At 38.5% G+C, this 21,401-nt stretch overlaps 2 protein-coding genes and 1 long non-coding RNA gene across 4 annotated transcripts; 1 reads left to right on the forward strand and 2 right to left on the reverse strand.

Moving 5' to 3' along the window:
• Positions 1-2,596: 2,596 nt before the first annotated feature.
• LOC108268827 (cytochrome b-c1 complex subunit 8) lies at positions 2,597-7,075 on the reverse strand. The gene is made up of 3 exons (XM_017474069.3): positions 6,952-7,075; positions 4,480-4,646; positions 2,597-2,757 (listed from the first exon to the last, which is right to left on the reverse strand). The coding sequence occupies exons 2-3, from the start codon at positions 4,631-4,633 to the stop codon at positions 2,663-2,665; spliced, it is 249 nt and encodes an 82-aa protein (XP_017329558.1). The 5' UTR covers positions 4,634-4,646; positions 6,952-7,075; the 3' UTR covers positions 2,597-2,662.
• A 475-nt stretch (positions 7,076-7,550) lies between these two features.
• On the reverse strand, positions 7,551-14,081 carry sil1 (SIL1 nucleotide exchange factor). 2 transcript variants are annotated; one of them, XM_017474071.3, is made up of 9 exons: positions 13,563-14,081; positions 11,609-11,735; positions 11,069-11,168; positions 10,061-10,172; positions 9,419-9,607; positions 9,128-9,249; positions 8,913-9,009; positions 8,635-8,799; positions 7,551-8,349 (listed from the first exon to the last, which is right to left on the reverse strand). In XM_017474071.3, the coding sequence occupies exons 1-9, from the start codon at positions 13,641-13,643 to the stop codon at positions 8,038-8,040; spliced, it is 1,305 nt and encodes a 434-aa protein (XP_017329560.1). In that variant the 5' UTR covers positions 13,644-14,081; the 3' UTR covers positions 7,551-8,037. The 2 variants fall into 2 exon arrangements, with proteins under 2 accessions (XP_017329560.1, XP_017329559.1); XM_017474070.3 differs by having other exon boundaries at positions 7,551-8,394; positions 13,563-14,080.
• Positions 14,082-17,761: 3,680 nt separating this feature from the next.
• LOC108268567 (uncharacterized) lies at positions 17,762-19,494 on the forward strand. The gene is made up of 3 exons (XR_001813331.3): positions 17,762-18,043; positions 18,222-18,329; positions 18,824-19,494. It is a non-coding gene; the product is annotated as an uncharacterized LOC108268567 (long non-coding RNA).
• The last annotated feature ends 1,907 nt before the right edge of the window (positions 19,495-21,401 follow it).

Below are 21,401 nucleotides of genomic sequence, written 5' to 3' on the forward strand. Positions count from 1 at the left end.
AAATTGTTGGCTTTTTTGGCATATTTGGACAAGCAAACGTTTGATCATCTTTGAAAGAGTGCCTATTAATAAAGTTGGTGTACTTTAACAAAACCACAAGGAAAATTAGCTTTTCAATCATTTATTCAACAGAAATATCAATAGATGTGATATTCCTCTGTGGAAAAAGTAAGTACACCCTTGGCCTCAAAAGCTAGTATTGCACCCTTTAGCAGAAATAACTTCTTGTAGGTGTTTCGCATAATTGTCCACCGGGCTTGCTGGAATTTCTGACCACTCTTCATGTAATATTCTTTCAATTGCAAGATGTTTGAGGGTTTGCTTGCATGTACTGCACGTTTCAAATCCCCTCACAAATTTGTGTTTCGTGCAATACTTCAGCTCTCTGTTTAATGTGTTTCTCTTCGTATATAATCAATTCACCAAAATGATCTCTAGGCCTGACGGCCAGAAAAATAAAACTTCAGGCAGCAAAGCATAACCTTTCCCCTTTCTGAACTGATTTCCTTGATATCCTTGTTGCAAAAGGAAAGAATTAATCTACTTTGGGGCTATCTGTGGCATATACTAAATCTAAATTGTCCACATCCTAGCGGTACTAACGAATGATGATCCCAATAATGCAGAACTGAAAAACAGAGTAGATGAGGGTGAGGTCTAGACATACATCTACAGTTCCTTATTCATTCTCCTGAAATGCCATTTTAATTTTCCTAATTAAAATTTTTTTTTTTTTAAATGTCTATGATGTACTCCTTTTATTCTATTTCCCCTTAAGTTCTTTGATTCTGCTGGTCTCATGGGTGTGTCCCTTTGGAAGTACAAACTTGAAATGATTTATTGGACATTGATGTGATCACCCAAATGAAATTCAAGTACTTTAAAATAGCCTCTAAACCAATTTCCCCCGTCTTCTGCTGTTCCATGCACCTTAGCTCTGATCACTACTATTCCACAAGGGTGTGTAAATTCTCTGTAATGAAGTCAAGTGAGCATGTACTCTAAAGTCTGGGCTAGGACCACCTTGTACACACACACAAAAAAAAGTTCTACAATGATCTCAACTGATCCTGCTTGATTGATCTAGGCCTTTGTTTCTTTTTATTACAATATTTCCATGGCATGAAAGATAAACCCTAAAGTCTAATAAGCAAAAGGATGATGAATTTTCAGTTTAGGGTATAAAAGTGCTGACAGCATACTTCTTTTATTCTATTCCCTGCTAATAATTTTGTCTGTGTTGCCCACATCCATCCGTATTCATTGTCTGTATTTCTCATTGGGTTAATGTCTACTACCACCCACTGTGGTTCCAGGGATGGATTTTAAATTTTGGACACACAGTTCAAAAGCTATGACCACAAAGTACTTCCAAATTAGGCTAAAATTTGACCCCATGGTGGCGGTAGAGTGTTGGCAGTGGGTGGCCTAAATTTGGTCAGAATGTTCCTGAAAACCTTTCCAATCATTGGACCAAAATTTGCAACTTTGCAACAAGAACGTTTCTCTGCACCTTTGGTGCTTGGCCCCCCCAATAATTTATACCAATTTTATAATCATGGCACTCAAACCTAAGAATGAATCTGTATGTTAGTTGATTTTTTTTTAAAAATGTGCATACACTAAGTACATAACAGGAAACCATGACCACATTTGGCTCATACAATTATAAGCAGAGTATCTTACATACAGTTGTAGAATTTTCTATATATCTGCATAATGACCTATAACATCAGATTTTCACACAAGTCCTAAAAGTAGACAAAGAGAACACAACATATTATACATGATCATTTATTTACTGAGGAAAATGATCCAATATTACATATCTGTGAGTGGCAAAAATATGTGAACCTCCAGGATTAACAATTAATTTGAAGGTGAAATTAGAGTCAGGTGCAAGTGTGCACCCTGTTTTATTTAAAAGAACAGGGATCCATCAAAGTGTGATCTACACAACACATGTTTGCAGAAATGCATCATGGCAGACTTCTGAGGAAAATATCTTAAGTCATTCTACCAAGCAGTAGTTAAAGAAGAGTAAAATGAATGTTTTGGAATGGCCAAGTCAAAATCCTGACCTTAATCCAATAGAAACATTGTAGAAGAACCTGAAGCGAGCAGTTCATGTGAGGAAACACACCAACATCCCAGAGTCGAAGCTGTTCTGTACTGAGGAACGGGCTAAAATTCCTCCGAGCCGATGTGCAGATGATCGACAGTCACCCCAAACGTTTAATCACAGTTATTACTGCACAAGGCGGTCACACCAGATACTGAAAGCAAAGGTTCACATACTTTTGCCACTAACAGACATAATTTTCCTCAATAAATAAATGATCAAGTATAATATTTTTGCTTAATTTTTGTTCTCTCTTTATCTACTTTTAGGACGTGTGTGAAAATCTGATGTTTTAGGTCACTTGTGCAGAAATACAGAAAATGCTACAGGGTTGACAAACTTTCAAGCACCACTGAAAGCCTAGGAGCTTTGATGCTACTGTTACTACACCACTATCCAGCCTTAAAAGAAGTACAATGTCGAGCTCTTATGACAAATATAATTTACATTCGATAAATGAGTCAAGAACCCTGCTTCTCACTTGATATCATCCTTTTTATTTAAAAATTACACACAGAACACAAAAGATGTTGACTTGATTCACTCGTCTTTCTCAAAGTCTGCAGCACTCTTCCTCTTGCTCTGTTCGTGAACATGATTGCCCCATGTGTACGTGAGGTACATCAAAATCATGGCTGTGACAGAAACAGAAGAAAAAAAAAATCATTATCTGTTAAACACAAGTACACTGACATGATCCTAGGAGTAATAACGTTAATTCTGTTCTACGTTATGATCCGTTCTAGTCAACATAACCGACAGCGTATGTTCATGTGGAACCTGACTGGTAAATTTTTTGGCAGCTTTTCAGTAGACATATACAAATTTGTTTACAGAAGAATCAATGTCAAACCACACTACGTATATATTTAGAGTGCAAGTGATTACATTTTCCTCAGGCTTCAAGTTAATGTATAGTCACACAGCTAACAATAGAATGATTATTATTCTTGGTTATAGCAATTACCAAAGCTTTGGAGCTGATGGTGCAGTGATTCAGACCTGCCCTCTATCATGCCTCCAATGGAATAAACGTTGTAACTCCTAATGAACATGGCAGTTTTTGTGTCTAGATACGCATGCAAAAAAATATTTAGTCATTAAAGTGCACCTATTATGGTTTCAAAAATCAAAGCCCACGACAAACATAGCTATCATCTCCCAAAAGAAGGAACCGATTCTGAACAGCTGAGTCGAGTCGTTAGTGATTCCAGACATTACTTCCTGCACTAACCTACGTAGGTTTGTAACAAAAAGCCCCGCCTCTGGTCTTAATTTTTTCCCCCAGACAGAGCTGAAAGTCTTTAGGGTAGTGAGCATCTGACCAATCAGAGCAGAGTGTGCTCTCCGAAAGGCGGAGTTTCGACTGAATCCTTTAGAACGGATCATTTAACGAGTCGCTTGTGACACTGAGGGGAACAGGTAATGCTGCAGTTTAAATTATGAGCACGTTAAAGTGTTTTTGGACCTCGGAGGCATGTAGATCTATCGTATGAGAGCTTTAAAACAAAATTAGGCACGTCTCAAAACCATAACAGGCGCTCTTTAAACTAGCTGAGAAGCACCAAGTAAAACGCATTATTAAGGTATTCTTTGTAACTTGTAAAACTAGAGATACAGTTTGCACCTCAACTTAACGCTCTTCACTAACATCACTGGAGAATTAATTGAGTCAGCCTGTTGGCTAAATTTCTTGTCATTAATGTCTTTTTATAAGGTTATTTTAACATTTTTACAACATCGTATCTGTATCATTTCTCTTCTGTCTGCTGTTGTCTGTACACCGTGTGTAAGCGCTCTTCTCTCTAACACTGGCTCCTTAAATAGAAAGTATGCTTCACTTTTTACACGCATGCTAGGAACATTGTACAGTACACGTGACGCAAATTTCTTTGCATACTTTGTATGCGCAAGTCGCACATTGTTCCACTAGGTGGCAGCAGTGACCCAGCGCCGTTGATTGTCAAAGTAGTGGAAGAACAAACGGAAAATAAACGGAACAGCCTTAGTGTATAATGATTTGTATATGGGTGCTAATCGTGGCCCAAGCATTGTCCTTTGTGTCGTCGTGATTTTTTCAGTAAATTTCAATAAAGTCAGTTTAAGATACAGGATATTATTTTACAAAAATCACATTAATACAAGAATAGCCCACCGGTGGGGTATTCCATGAAGCAAACTCGATAAGCCAAGCTTATTTCATCAAGTCCAGTTAATTTCCATCTAAACTAAGTAAAATTGACGACGTTACTAAGATGCTGGCCTGAGTAACATTCAATACTTCATTTTTTTTATAGCAATAGCAGGGTTAAAGAGTTGTACAATCAAATTTAAAATCCAGATAATAAAGTACTTACGAGGTGCGATTTTGAAGACGGACGCTGAAAATCGTCTCCAGACGTTGGGGATTCCCTTTGAAAAGTAGTTGGGGAACGCCCTCTGCTCAAAGGGTGAGATGCTGTAAGTAATTATGTGTCTTATCTTGGCCAAGTCTCCAAAGTGACGCCCCATTGTGTCAAGAGAGCTGTTTCAAGAGAAATTGCAAGCGCATCAGCTTTTTGTGACAATTTAAAAATAAACAAACAGAAAAATAATTCATTCAATATTTAGAAGTTTAGGTCTGTACAATTACTCCAGAATTACTCAGAAAAATTCACAAAAATACTCCGCTCTCATGGATCTCAAACAATTGCGATCACAACACAGGTTTATAAAATAAATATATGTTAAATACAGGTGTGTGACAATTATTGGCACTCATTAATTCATATGAGAAATATTTGAAGTATATTCCCATTGATATTTTACATTTTATTTGTACACCTGGGTGACTAGGAACAGGAAGTTGTTCAACCATGACGTCCTGTTTCACAGGGGTATAACTATGAGGTAACACACAGACCAAATTCCCTTAGTCATTCATAACAATGGTTAAGAGCGAGGAATATAGCTGTGATGTGCAGCAAAAGGTTGTTGAGCTTCACAAAATGGGAAGTGTCTATAAAAAATTAAAAAAAAAAAAAAAAAATAGCACAAGCATTGAAAATGCCCATTTCCACCATCAGGGCAATAATTAAGAAGTTCCAGTCGACTGGAAATGTTATGAATCGACCTGGAAGAGGACGTGTGTCTATATCGTCTCAACGCACTGAAGAGGACGGGTCAATTGCCCAAAAAATCTCCAAGGATCACAGCTGGAGAATTGCAGATGTTAGTTGTGTCTTGGGGTCAGAAAGTCTCCAAAACTACAATCTGAAGTCACCGACATCACCACAAGCTGTTTGGAAGGGTTTCAAGAAAAAAAGTCTCTACTCTCATCCAAAAACAAACTCGAGCGTCTTCAGATTGCCAGACACTACTGGACCTTCAAATGGGATTGGGTTTGATGGTCCAAAATAGAGCTTTTTGGTAATAAACACCAGAGGTGGTTTTGGTACACACAGAGAGGTGGAAAAGTATATGGAAAAGTACCTCATGCCCACGGTTAAATATGGAGATGGATCTTTAATGTTTTGGGGCTGTTTTTCTGCCAGAGGACCTGGACATTTTGTTAGGATACATGGCATCATGGACTCCATCAAATATCAACAGATATTAAATGAAAACCTGACCGCCTCTGCCAGAAAGCTTCCAATGGGCCGTGGTTGGATCTTCCAGCAGGACAATGATCCAAAACATCATCAAAATCAACACAAAATCAAATCCTGCAATGCCCATCCCCATCCCTGAACCCCATAGAAAACCTGTGGGGTGAACTGAAGAAGAGAGTCCACCAGCATCGACCACGAGATGTGAAGGATCTGGAGAGATTCTGTATGGAGGAACGGGTCTCGGATCCCTCACCACGTATTCTCCAACCTCATCAGGAGAATCATCGTAGGATCATTATAGGAGAAGACTGAGAGCTGTTCTCTCGGCAAAGGGAGGTAGCACAAGGTATTGCCTTAATGGGTCCCAATAATTGTTGCACATCTATATTTAACAAATGGTGTCATTTATTTATTTTTTTGGACAAACCTGTGTTTTGTTTGAAATTGTTTGATATCCATGAGGGCAGAGTATTTTTGTGAATACTCTAAAAGATCAAAAGGATAATCAATTAAGGAAATTTTTTATTTTTACCAAAGGGTGCCAATATTAGTGAAGGACACTGTGTGTGTGTGTGTGTGTGTGTGTGTGTGTGTGTGAGAGAGATATACATCTAGTTTTTCCTCTGTGTGATATGATATATTACTGGTCACGTACACGATTTTTCCCTTTGCCTATTACCGCCAGCAACAGAGCAGAGACCATATGCATTTTCAAAATGGCGGCTACACGTCTCGTTCACCATTTACCATTATAAACCAGCTGTGTTCATAGAATAACAAGGAAAAATAGATAATGATCTCCCCGTATCCGACATCGACCATAAAAGACCAAACTTTAGAAACATGTCTTTAACTATTAAGGACCTGCGAAACGCTTTAAATGTGAACCGTATCTACGTTAGAAGCAGTGGACCTACACAACACAACCGCTTGAACAGTTCGTAAAATACATTAAACTGCAGCCTACTGCAGCTAACTACAGTTAGCTTTCGGTTCAGTTCTATATCAAACACAAGATTTACTGCATTTCTTCCACAAAAAACAGCGAGCTAAACAAGCAGCACTGCAGAAGACCTTGCTTGACATTCATGTAGGTTATATAAAACATTTGATAAAATTCAGCGCCATAAAAAAAAATCATGGGTTTCATAAGCGATTCTCCTTGAGGAAACACAATGTTCGTTACTAATTGCTAGATTAAACCGGTGAGAAACGCAAGAAAAGCTTTATTACGCTCACCTTACAGCTGACCGACTACACTGCCGTGACCTGCGTCTATCCCTGGACGACTTCTTCTAGTAAGATTTTTATGGCGCTTGACAAGCTATGGAGCATTACCACCACCTACTGGACTGGAGTGTGAAGCAACACTAGGAAGGGAAATAAAAAAAACACAAAATTTGTTGTTTGTATATATATATATATGCATGTGTATATATGTATGTGTGTATATATGTGTGTATAATTATACACATACATGTGTATACACATATATACTTATATATATAAATTAGTTTGCACTTATGTTTATACATCTTGTATATACTCTTTATATCCCTGTATTGTTCTCCTTACCATCTCTTTTTACTTCACCTGTCTTGGGATTAATAAAGTATTAGCTTATCTTATCTTCTTAATGATTATTACATTAAATTTGTATGCTGTATACATACATATTAAACAGTCATGTGAAAAAATAAGTACACCCCATGGAATTAAAAAATATATATATATATATATATATATATATATATATATTTGGACAAGCAAACATTTGATCATCTTTGAAACAGTGTGTATTAATAAAATCGATACATTTGAACAAAACCACAAGGAAATTATTTTTCGTTTTCAATCATTTATTCAACAGAAATAACAATAGATCTTCTGTGGAAAAAGTAAGTACGCCTTTGTCCTCAGAAGCTTCGCTTTGCTGTCCCACATTTCTTGCCATTTATTTTCACGAGTTCTTCGATTTGACCTTTTACCTCTGCTTTGCTTAGTTTAATTTGAATGTCCACATCCAAGTGTCATTGCCTGTTTGGACAGATTATCCACTGTTTCATTGCCTTGAACTGCCACATGTGCTGGTTCCCATGGGAAGGTCAGGATTATCCCCATATTCTGGACTCATAAGGATGTCATATATTAAATCTTGTCTTGATGTTGACTGTCCATTTAATAAGCTAGTTAAAGCGGACAGTGAATCAGGCATTTCCCCTACCGCCACTTGCAATGCTGACACTGGAGAGGATCTAGACGTGTCCAATACTTATTTCCCCCACAGTGTACATACACACATACACACACACACACACAGTCCCTTTAATGAATTTTAACCATTAAAGATTCAACCAGGGCCAAAATCTCCCCAAAGTAACCATCGTCCTCTCCTAGGTTCCTTTCTCCAAGGGCTAGCTCCTGGTATTGCTTCTGCAGAACACTAAGAGATGTGCTCAGAGTAGGGTTCTGCAGACACAGCGTCCGACAGTGGGGCATCATGGCCAGGAGAGTCTGCAAAGCCTTCTCCCTCCAATCATGCTTGGGAGAGGCCAGAAGTTCTGGCACCATGCTGCACCAGCCCTGCTCCACAAGCATGGGGAACAGTGAGATGTCACCATATTGTTGCATATGTTCCTGACGGGTAGAGTGAGGATCTTTATCAGTTTGAGAGATCATCTCCTAAAACACATAATACAAATGTAAAAATCTTCCCGGTTCTGCTGATGAACCTGTTTTTTTTTTTTTTTTTTTTTTGTCTCAAAATATATCTCAACATTTGTTATGCTTGTATGTTCAAGTATAACTAGTTTGGGGGGGGAGCTGGTCAATTTCACATGGTTATACTAGGCTTATATTATAGCAATGAATTGATCAGATCACACATGAAGACCTTTCAGAGAAGATTAGACCGATACTGACCTTGTCTGTAATCAAGTCGTAGAGCAACGTGACGATCCTTACTTGTAGACTCTCGGCTTCTTGTACCTGGAATAGCTCGACCAGCACCTGCAATCCGCCGAGCTTCACAAACTGACTTTGAGCAGGAGGGAAGTGATGTAACAGACACGCCGATGCAAATAATACCTAATCAAAAAAAAAAGTCAAAAGTGATCAATTATTAATGTACTTGGAAAAACTACAGTGAAAAACGCCTCTGTACGCATGTAAAGACTGTTGCATGCAGTGCTACACTATACCTTTTTCTTAACCGCCATTGGTCGTGGGGTTGCAAGCATAGTCAATAGCTTCTGTAAGGTGCCACACTCTAAAGCCACAACTTGGACAGATGGGTTACTGAAAACAGAAAAGCATCCCCAGGCCATAACTGAATTACACATCGTCCTGTACATTAAATAAATATGAACAATATTTCATAACAGTAATAGTTATTTATACGTATTTGCTGTCGTACCTAGACACAGCTGATCCTAGTACAAACGCAGCACTTTGCTGAAGTCTAAAATCTGTATTGTTCAAGGCGTCATTTACAAGCTCCATTCCACCCATTATCACCAGATTATGCGCATTATCCACCTAAAATACAAAACAAATAAAACTGTGATGCAATTGATTTGACAAAAAAAAAAAAAAAATGCTATTATGACTAATACAGTTCTGTACTAGTAGATTTATTCTTTATTTCCAAACGTTTATAATTTTGCGATCAGCACAAATATGAAAATAAATGCAATTAAATTATCACCTGATGAACAAGGTACTCCAAGTCAAGTAGAGCAGCGACCCTTTGGTCCACGGTAGAGTTCGTGCTGTTGAATTTGGATAACAGTTTACTCATAATCTGGACGTCCGTTTCCACCAGTACGTTCGACGTAGACAAGTCTCTTCTGAGTTCATCCATTGAGCGAAACCGAGCTTGTGAAGACTCTTTGCCCTATGACCAAATAGCATTAAATAACTCACAATAAAAGCATCTATTAAGCCAGGGGTTCCCAAACTTTTCCAGGGCAAGGCTCTAGAAAATGGCATTAACATTTGGCCGAGGCCCCCCTTTTGCACGATGTCTTTAAAACACGTTAAAAATAAAGAGTTCTGAATATATCCACCTTTTTTTAAAATTAATAATAACATCTTTACATTACATTAGGAACTGATTGTGTGTGTGATTGTGTGTGTGTGTGTGTGTGTGTGTGTGTGTGTGTGTGTGTGTGTGTGTGTGTGTGTGGTTGTCTGAGAGTGAGAAAGAGAAAATCATGTATTTATTTATTTTTCACCCCAAATTGTTGAGGCACCCTGGGCGCCCCCTGGCGGCCCCCACTTTGAAAACCACTGTACTAAGCTATTATTATTATTATTATTATTATTATTATTATTATTATTAGCATACCTGCTCAGCGTCCTTTTTTGCCGAGTCATCCACTCTTTTAAACTCCTTCAGAGCCTGTTTTAGCTCCTGAGATGTGTATAGAGGGGTCTGCATGTTAAGAATTCCTCGCGTGCTTCAGGAAAAAAAAGAAACTGCAACTAATTTGTATGAAAAAAAAAGAGGTCATTATAGTCCACGTTAGGACTCTTTAAGATTCTTTCTAGAGCAATCAAACATTACTACTTCAAATGGTGCAGCCATTAATTGTTTATCATACAGTAGGGATCCTCTGCCTTGGAAAGAATATTGACAGATTTCAGCCTCATCCTCTGCAGTCAGATTTTTGAAAATTTTATGCACAAGCCATAAAGACTGGTGCATGTATTTATAAAACAGTTACTACTACAAGGTGCCAACACTGCTAAGAAAATAACAGACAATGAGGAAAAACCTGAACTTTACCACAAAAACTCCAGTGCGTACCTGTGGACTCAATGCTAACAGCATTACGTGATAAAACATACATTCTGTACTCAACCGGCTGAGTGTGCAACCTTACTTTATATAGGTGTCACAAAATTAACAATTAACATATTATTAACTGGCTGGTCTGCAGTGTTCGGTCCATGTCAGAAGTTGCACATGCTGATAAACTCTCTACATCTGTAATGAAACCCTATATACAGTCATGTGAAAAAATAAGTGGAAATCGTTGGGTTTTTTGACATGCATTTGCACTCCAAATTAGGTTCAGCACTGGGGCTGTCCAAAGCAGATACTGCTTCTCTAAGCTGGCCAATGCCAAGGCATCAGACACAGTGTACACCGGCTAGCTTGACGGCTAACGAAAATGACTCTTGCGTTACGGTGGACAAGAATACTAGGCCCAATATTCTTCAGACGATGGGGGATATGGAAGCTGAGGAATGAAATGCAGAGGGAGGGAAAAACTGTTTGGTGGAGAGAAAGTGTTGTTAGTGTGCTATCTCGCCATCCAGTCACTAGTAAAGCAATCTTATTCTCCCATACCTCTTTCTACCTGGCAGGGATTGTTCATCTCCAAGCTTGGCCTCTCTTTGCCCTGTCTGAAGATTCAACCGGACATGAGAGCCTGCTGGAACTGCTTGACCTGCAACAACGTGAATATAAAAATATTATATATATATATATTTCATATATATGGATGGATATTCATCCATCCATCCATCTTCTATACCGCTTATCCTCTTCAGGGTCACGGGGAAACCTGGAGCCTATCCCAGGGAGCATCGGGCACAAGGCGGGGTACACCCTGGACAGGGTGCCAATCCATCGCAGGGCACAATCACATACACACTCACACACCCATTCATACACTACGGACACTTTGGACATGCCAATCAGCCTACCATGCATGTCTTTGGACTGGGGGAGGAAACCGGAGTACCCGGAGGAAACCCCCGCAGCACCGGGAGAACATGCAAACTCCACACACAGGGCCACCTGGCGGGATGTGAGGCGAACGTGCTAACCACTAGGCCACCGTGCGCCTATATATAAAATTTTAAAGACAGAGAAAAGAACACTGACCTGGTTTGAGAGTCTGCCACTTGGAGCTCGGTTCAAACACATCCAGATCTTTAGGATCAGGCTCATGAGCGTCCTCTGCCTTATTAAAACCATTCAAGTCCTCTTTAATGGTGAGAGCTACAGGAAACTGCAAAAAATGCATAGGATCCACATGTTATGTGTGCACATTATATACAATATGTAAGGAATAACATGACAGTGCAGGAATATGAAAACAATTCTGGATGATGTGCATTTTAACACTTAATTCTTTAGATTTAATGCTGGGGAACTTCCAAGTTAGTTCCTGTTAAGACTTATGTTATAGCCACAATAAACAGTTGGTCCTTCGCAGCTTTTTTCCCCCCTCTCTCTCGCTGTTTCTCTCTCACGATTGATTGGTTCAATCAGATTTCTCTTTCTTTCAGATTTCTCACTCAAAAAAACACAACCTGTCTTTTGACGAAAAACCGGATAACGTTAACTCTTCTCTATCGAAGACTTTCCTGCGCTGGAAAATGTTGCAAAGCACCATGACTGGCTTGCCACAAACGATGGGACTAAATTTGCCTTTCCCAGGTATTGCTTCATCAATGTCAAATTTAAAAAAACAAACTGAATCATTGTGAGACTCTGAGAGTGCTCTCTGCCGCTAGGCTAATGGATAAATGTGCTGCTATTATAGCATAGATGAAGGCTGCAGCTTTTCATAGCTTCATTTGCTGTCTCATCCTTAATTTATAAGTTTTGTTAGCAGACCACTTGATAAAAACGTTTGAATCCGTGCATATACCCTCATAGACCCCTCCAAAAGTACTGAAATAGCTATTTGTTTTTGCTATACACTGAAGACATTTGGGCTTAACATGAAAAGATGAATGACATGATGTATCGGAATTTCTGCTTCCATTTCCTGATATTTACATCTAGACCTGTGAACTTTGTTTGAACCCACGCAAAAAAAAAAAGAAAAATATTGGAACATGTTACTGACAGGTGTTTCTTGTTGCCCAGGGTTGAGAGACCATCTCAAAAGAATTTGAAATTCATATACAGCTCATATACCACATATACCGGTTATTCCGGGCTGTATATAATAATGATAATGAGTCTTTATTGGTCACGTATACATCACAGCACGGTGAAATTCTTTTCTTCGCATACCCCAGCTTGTTAGGAAGTTGGGGTCAGAGCAGAGAGGGTTAAGCGTCTTGCTCAAGTGCCCAACAGTGGCAGCTTGGCAGTGCTGGGGCTTGAACCCCCGACCTTCCGATCAGTCACCCAGAGCCTTAACCGCTAAGACGCCTTTCAATCTTACACGGAGAAAGCGCAGGAGGAAACGTGGGAAACAGGCTGGGGTCTCGTGCAAGCTGACAGAGTTGACAAGTGCTCACAAAAACTCTTTTTATATAGTGATATAATATTATTTTTTTGAACATGGGGAATTATTCTAATGTTGTTGGGAGTATAAAAGAAAGAGAAGAGAGAAATGAAACAGAGAAGGGAGACTGAGGTGGAAGAAAAGGCTTCAAGACAAATCGTTGAATTGGATTATGGGGTATCAACATGAGACGACCACACATGGGGTCGTTTGGGGAACTCTGCTATAAACGTTGTTTTTACAAAATATTCGAAAGATTTCAGATGAAATTTGCTCGTCTTTGGTCTCAGTAAGAGCTTCAGGTTCAGGCTGGAAAGTGCACGCACAAATCATGAGACTACAACAGACTGTAATTTCTAGCTGTTCATCAGCGCAGCCCAAAATCACCAATAACCTCCTCAACTAAACCAATGACCAACATCAAATAAACAGAGTTTATTGTATGGAAAACCATACAGGCATTAGAGGACCTCAGAGACATTTTGGTTTCACTTCTGAACCCCTGTTATAACGTCCACCCCAAGTCACCATATACAGTACAGTATTATTCCCCTGTATTCCCTACAACTCACACATCTGTGACGTAGTACTCACCTTTTCAGTGTGGGCAGAGATAAGAAGCACACTTAAATACACGATGAATCCAACTATGAATATACTGAAACGATCTTTCATTGTGACTTGATATTTATTACAGTAAAGTTTAAATTATAATTGTTTTGCTGATGATTGTAGGACTAGCAAAAAGTTCCCTAACAAATCCAAACGCATCACGTGACAAACGTTACGCCAATCGTATTACCGGACGTGTCCTTTTTTTTCTTTTTTTTTTTCTTGCCCCCGCCCCCGCTCAATAAGCCATCAAGAAAAGTATCTATCGGCGTCGATTCGCCTTTTTCACATTTTCACACTTCCGGGTTTCTTGTTTCCGGCGCTCGCTATCCCGGGGTTAATTTACTTCCGGTGATAACAATGGCAGAGTCTGAGCGTAAATGTTGTTGTAGCGTGCCTCAGTGCAGCAATACTAAACAAAAACAACCGTATTTAAGTTTTCCAAGAAGTGGGTTATCGCTGTTATCGCTGCTCTCCCTCTCTCTCTCTCTCTCTCTCTCGCTGTTGTTTTAATGGCAGGTCGCAACCAACTTATTCAGGTGCATACCGCCACCTAGTGTACCGGGGTGCGCAGCTTCAAGGCTTCAAGGGCTTCAAAAATTAATTATATCCTGTGCTCTAACCCTGTGTCTTTAAAAGTGAAGGAGAGGCTTACTACATTCCCACATTTTCTCATCTGTTCTCAAAATCCCCTTCAAACTCCACTCTTGTTCCAAATCCAATTTTATATATTACACCTCATTATGATATGCTGCACATTTTCTGGAACATTCTAGGCATCACACTGATCTGATATGTAGTATCCCATTAAAAACAGGGTTGATTTTAGGCCAGTATGTCCAAGTCTTAATCTTGAAATGATCACTTCTTGTCTTCTGCATTTCCCTTTAAAATCCTCGACAGTAATCGATTTCTGAATAGGATAAATAGTGTATTCCCTTTTGTTATCTGTGTCCCCCTTTTTTCTGCCACATTTCTCTCGCTGCTGAGAGGCACTTTAGGACTATGAGAGTAAAGTTCTACAAAAAAGAAATTACAGATTGAGGATTTGATAAGGAATTAACTCAGTGTTTTAGTATGAAGGATAATGCATTAACGTTTTTTTTTTTTTTTTAACAATGTGAAAATCAATAAAACACTAAGACTCAAATATGTGTACTGTGCTTTTTTTTTTAAAAATGATTAAAAATGAATTGAAATATTGTGCTGTGATTGCATCTTTGACTGCTCTGCCAGCTGGATGGTCCAGTGTGACGGGGTCGATCCATTTTTTCACACCGAGGACGACCGAGGGACTCGTACACAGCTATTACAAAAGGTGCAAACATTCACTGATGCTCGAGACGGTAACACGATACCTTAAGAGCCGGAGGGGGGTGTAAACTTTTGAACAAGATGATCGGTGTAAATTGTTATTATTTTATTTAAAGATCTTTTTTTTTTTTCTCATTTAGTCCTGCCCCTCGGACGTTAACTAAGATAGTTACGTGTCTCCCAGAAGACAAAATACTAACGATTTACACCCGTCATCCTGTTCAAAAGTTTACACCCCCCCCACCCCCCACCCCCCTGGCTCGTAAGCTTATATTTAGTGTTTAACATTTAAGATTTTACACTTGAATAGTGAAGACACATCACTGACGTTAAACTCCTCCTCCCTCACACAAGTAGTTGTGGGGAAGATTTGCTGAGAAAGTGTCCATGGATACATACTTCGAATATCTACTGGAAATAGTAGACCATCCGGGTATCTTTGGGATACGATTTGGGACATACTATTTCTCATCTCGAATACTATTTAGGAACAGATAGTTAGGTGAATTGGCACGCAGCAACAGACTTTGTCACCGGCTTCCTAATCACGCCACAATGTATATAAAGACACCACTGTTACCTCAAGTAATGCTCAATGTACACTCACCTGAACTTTTCCAAGCCTTGATCGTGCTTCGATATTCTGGTACTTACTGAGTATCGTGTTGGATTTGTTTGCCATTGTTATTAATAAAACTACTAACTGCATCTGCATCCATCTTTGGCTCTCTCTTCTGACACATTGTCTTCCTGTGCATCCTAGGTTCTCTTTTCTTATTTTTTTTCACCCACGCGGATGATTCTGATTTGTTCTATTTGTTTAATTTATCAATAGCGACTACAATGAAAAAGTTTGCTAAATTACCACACTGATGGCAGGGCATCTCCACTACTTAGTCATTGCAAAGAAATCCCACTGAGCAGCATTTCTACTTTGCAGACAAGGGACTTTCCCTGTCTTTCTTAGAAAAAACTCATGCTACTCACCAGAGATATGGAAGATCATCGGTCCATTACTAGCATGTGGTTAAACAGTAAGAACAAACAAAATGGTCCAAGCTAAGTAAGAATTCTTCAGAATTATGCGTACATGACCATTTTCACAGGGTATGGCATTAGTGTAAAGCATTTACTGATTCTGGACTGTGTTAGAAACACATTATGAATAAACCAATTACTAAAGCAAACGTATAGCAGCCTGGGAAATCCCTTCATATGCAGAGATCTTAACATTTCTTATTTTATGACATTCTGAACTGAACTGAAATATGTTTCTCTATGCAAAGGGAGAAAATAATATTTAAACGTTCTGACCTCCACGAACATGCTGATTGGATAATAGCCACCGCTATGGATAGATTTCATTGAATATATAATAAGTAAATATATACAACAATAAAAACTGCAGGCTAAATATCATTTGTAAACTAAATATGAGATTGTTAAACCCATTCTAACATTGTTAATACATTCAGGCATGAAATTGTCTTGTTCTATTGGCAGATAATAATAATAATTGATCTGCTAATAGAAAAGAAAGAAAGAAAGAGACTTAGAAATAGGTTTAGTAATCTTATTTTTGGTTTCTTATCATCGTACAATAGGAAATACGGCATGAATATAAAATATATTCATTTTTTGCAGTGCTGCTTTGAGAACCATGAAGCAGTGTTTTGCTAAATAACGCCCTTATTTATGACGTTTTTAAATCTTTACTTTAAGAATAAATGTCTAAAATATATAATTAATACATAAAATAATGTTCAGAATAATAATAATACTTGAATGAATAATTTCCATTCATCCATCTTCTCTATCCCCTTTATCCCGGTCAGAGTGGCCGTGCATCTGGAGCCCTGATTTAACACCTGATGTGAGGTGGAAATACATCCTGGATGGGAACCTTTGACCCTGGAGATGTGAGGCACTACCATGCAATCCTAAATAATTTTCCATCTTAAATCTAAAATTCAACTGACCTATCAACTGAAAGAAGCTTCTCAGCTATTCATAAATTTCAATTCTGGTTGGCTTAATCAGACTCAGCGCAAAATCCTCCCTATATGTAATCATTCACCCACCAAAGCACTGATTAATTGTAAACATGCAATACGTGAAATGTCAAATAGATCCCCATTGGAGATGTGGAAATACTAGCATCATGATGCATCTGAAATTGCGGCTGGGTGATTCAAAGCGTAGAAGATAATAATAAGATAAGCGGTTAACAGGAGTGTGAATATTATTGTAAAAGCTTTCCTTGCCACTTTGGTAAAACTGCCTTTTTGTGGGTATATTATGAGAAATAACTATAGTGCTATAATCAGTAAAAGGAATTTCCCTCTCCCATGGAATTTCTATTTGGGAGATTTAAAAGCTGCATCACTCAGCTGATAAAACACAGGCTGAATAGAAGTCAAAGCCATTGAAGGAACAATGAATGCTGTTTCAGGTTTCATCTTGCTGTCACTGATTGCAAATTGTCAATTTCGTCCAGTGACAGAGTTTGACGTAGACTTCCAAGTCATTGAACAAATACAAGAATCATACCGGGTAAGTCGTACATTCGCTACATATATATATGAATATAATGAGAAACTTTACTATTTTAAGAAGCTTAATATTTTATGCATTTGTCCTTAACAGCACTGTCCGATTAACTGCCAGGAAGCGAATGTAAGTACTCTCAGGATATCTAAATCAGTTTGATTGAATTGTTTCAATAAAATAAGCAAAAACCAACCCAACATTTAAGAAATGTTCGAATATTTATGTCTGATTTGAAATGATGAGTCGATGCACTGTGAATGCGTTTCAAACGACTTATCTGATAATAGATTGTATCACGCTCATGCAGTGCAGTGACTTCCTTCCGATCCTGTTCACTGTAGTGTTGTGCATGATGTGCATCTAATTTCCATTGGACAAGTAGACTTTTAACTTGTAGGGTGCAAGGCTTTGGGTCAGTTTTATTTGAACTTCTACACTGACACCGTTCTGTAATAATCTGCGGATTAACATGTCATGATAATCGCGGTCAATATCGAAAGTCTGTGTGTTGAAACAACCTGGAGTAATCTAGAGTTTATGGATCTTTTCTATGATTGTAGGACTCCAAATGCCAGTGTCTGGACTTTCCTCACGCAATGGTAAGTGCTCTTCTTGTCGTCATGATGAATGACTATAGTTAGAATGTGCATTGGTTATCTCTATTTCTTTTCTAATGATATATCTTGTCATTATTGTGACTATATACATATTCCATTACGAAATAAAATGACATTTTCCCATATGTAAAATTTTGTTTTTTTAATTTTATTTTTACAGAACTGCACTGGACAGGTCATTGAACACGGACTACGCAAACTAAACTTGGTTTGCGATGTTTCTGACACAGGGACATACAAAATATGTCGAATCCTTGAAAGACTACGGGTAATGATAGATTTAGTTTGAAGAAATGTTTTTATGTTGATTAATAATTGCAGTTGTCATGAACTGAAATAATCATGTTTTAGAACCCTTTGAATTAATTTTGAATGATTAATTATAATATAATTACGGCCTTTTTAAAAAAAAAAAAAAAATGTAAATAAGTAACCCACTTTTCCTGGAGCATAAAATTGTTCAGTTGTTAATTCAAATATTTACTTCAAATAAATTCGCATGATTGATGATGAAACAACCTTCCAATAATGTTTCATTTACAGAATTAAAAACGCTAATTAGTGAAAGAGTATAAACAGTATATCTTTATATCTTTTATTTTGTTTTGTTTTTTCTATGCAGAGCACTTTGACTTGCCTCGGGCAAGGGGTGACGACGTGCTATATAAATAAGCTTGCCTTTCCTAACATATACACGTGTACCTACTGAAACTGCATCTGTGCGTCTCTCTTGACTAATTTTCATTTATTTTTTACCTCTAGAAACTAGAAAACACCGACCAAGCACTGTGTGGGAGCCTGTCTCCGAACCACATTTTGAATTACATCAGAAGAGTGTACCAAAGATCTAACAGTATTGAAACTGCAATGAGGAAAACTCAAGGGTAATCAGAAATCAGGAAAAATCGAATTATTTACTACTGAAACTTTATTTCTTTCTTTATTTAATTATGTAGGCGTAGATAAGCATTTGGGTTAACAGCCAACGTTTCACAGTGGTACAACTACTTAAGGAGGTCATTTCCTAGTTCTAGACCATGTTTGTGATTTCCAGTCAGTCCATATGTACAGTATTATGTGTTCAATCAGGAAGCAAACCTTTATATATATATATATATATATTCATTTTGCTCTGTGTTCAGGAGGCTGTGAATTTCAGTATTTGTTCTCGTTTGAAATTAGAGCAGACATTACGATATAATATTATACGCACACATATTTCTGTTACAAATCTAATCATTATAATATTTTTGATACCTTATTATCTTATTGATTGTATTGATTGCATGATCATTGCTGTATTTTGTATTACGTATTAAATTGTTTTCTTAAAACTTTACCCAACCAATCATGTTTCTGTTATGTGGTTAAAAACAAATTAGTCATAATCAGTCACTGGTCTGTAATTGTTTCTTCACATTTATGACAGCGAGTTTATGCTTGAGTCTGTTTTTTTTTTTTTTACTGAAACAGTCGAGAATGGTGTAGAAAACAAACCTTTACATTATACGATTTCAGTCATGTTAAAATTCGGGGAACTAAAACGGCCATTCACAGTGCTGATTCTGCTGATAAATTGGGTATTTTGTCATCATGAAATATTTAAACCTGACATTGTGGTGCAGCTTGTTAATCTTTTTTTTTTTTTTTTTCTACAATAAAATGATTCTAGTGATTAGCATGGTCATTGCTAGCCATCGTCTTGATGCTGACACGCTTGGTTTGCTTGTAAAGTATGCGATAGAGGGGCAGGGCAGGGAGTTCTTTAATGATTAGGGAAAAGCAGGAATGATTATAAAAGTCTATAAAAGGTTAAAAAAATTCTAGACATGAAGAAGCACAAAGAATCAAGGCTCAGAAATGCATTACGCAATCAAGAATGAAACAAAAGCGCTTAAATACGGAAACTAATCAAGGCAGGAACCGAAAAAAAGGTGAGAGTAATGATGATACATTAGAAAGACAACCAAAGACAAGACAGGGTTAAAGACGAGACATGGACCAAAACAAAATGAAACAGAGCTGCAGCATGTGCTGAGAATCTGCCCCAAAGGCACGAACTGCCACACGTGTCAACAACCCTAGGGAAAATGTCCGCAACTGTGACAAGCATTGCCCACAAGGAATGACGTCCTCGCCGGAGTCAGGAGGCAGTGCAGCGATACCCTCGCTCGAACCACTAGGTAGAGTGGCAATGTCCTCGTTGGACTCATGAGGTGGACTGTGGGCACATTCTCTCCGGCGGAGTGATGATGTCCTTGCCAGAGTTGGGAGGTAGATGGGACCGGCCATAAAATGCCTTGTTCTTGGGGATGTGCCTTGTGGGCCTCGGGATTGAGAGGCTGCCTCTGACATGGGATTCCACTATAAACACAGCTTCAGCTCTGAGTGCTTCTAAGCCATGCTACAGGATTGTGCTTGGGTAGCAGATGACTAGAGTCTCTGGAGGCTGTGGATGGACAGCAGCACTTAATCATTGGGTGGCTGTGGATCAGGTGGTAGAGCGGGTTGTCCACTAATCGTAGGGTTGGCGGTTCGATTCCTGGCCCACATGACTCCACGTGCCGAAGTGTCCTTGGGCAAGACGCTGAACCCTAAATTGCTCCCTATGGCAAGTTAGCGCCTTGCATGGCAGCTCTACTACCATTGGTGTGTGAGTGTGTGTGTGAATGGGTGAATGAGACACGGAGTAAAGCGCTTTGGATAAAAGTGCTATATAAGTGCGCCATTTACCATTTAATCAGTCATGTTGGCAGTGACTACTGTGGATCGGCCAGATGGCATCCTTGCATGGCCACAGCTTGACTTATCGGCTAGATGCCCACATATGTTCTGTCTGCCTCATATAAACTCTAAACAGACTTTGACGCTCCTAAAAGTCATCTGAGTGCTAGTGATTTAACCATGGGTGGATCTCCAGTGGACATCCATTCAAGATGGACAAAGGTTGCCAATGAGATGTTTATGGTCAAAAAGCTTTATTTAGCAATGTCAGCATCAGACAGAGATTCTGATGACCAGTTAGCATGGTGTATAAATGTCAATTCTGCAAAATTGAAAGGAGTTACCGGAAGCGTCGTGGTGGTGATGTTGAAGTCATGCGACTGTGTTGTGGTCCGTTTATAGCCAAACATTAGCTTTTTACTACTGGCGAGTGTAGCTAGGCTTCAAAACCTTATGAATCTTATCTTAATGAACGAAACATGTAAGAATCATAAACTTTTGTTGGTCACAGAGTTTATTTTCTGCAATAATGCAAAAGCTAATGGAAAAAAAAATCTTATTGGCTTTTTGTCGAAGGAACCAGGGTGATGCTAACTTCTGGGGTCACCTACAAAAA

The sequence above is a fragment of the Ictalurus punctatus genome, chromosome 8, assembly GCF_001660625.3.
Source record: "Ictalurus punctatus breed USDA103 chromosome 8, Coco_2.0, whole genome shotgun sequence".
Taxonomy (NCBI): domain Eukaryota; kingdom Metazoa; phylum Chordata; class Actinopteri; order Siluriformes; family Ictaluridae; genus Ictalurus; species Ictalurus punctatus.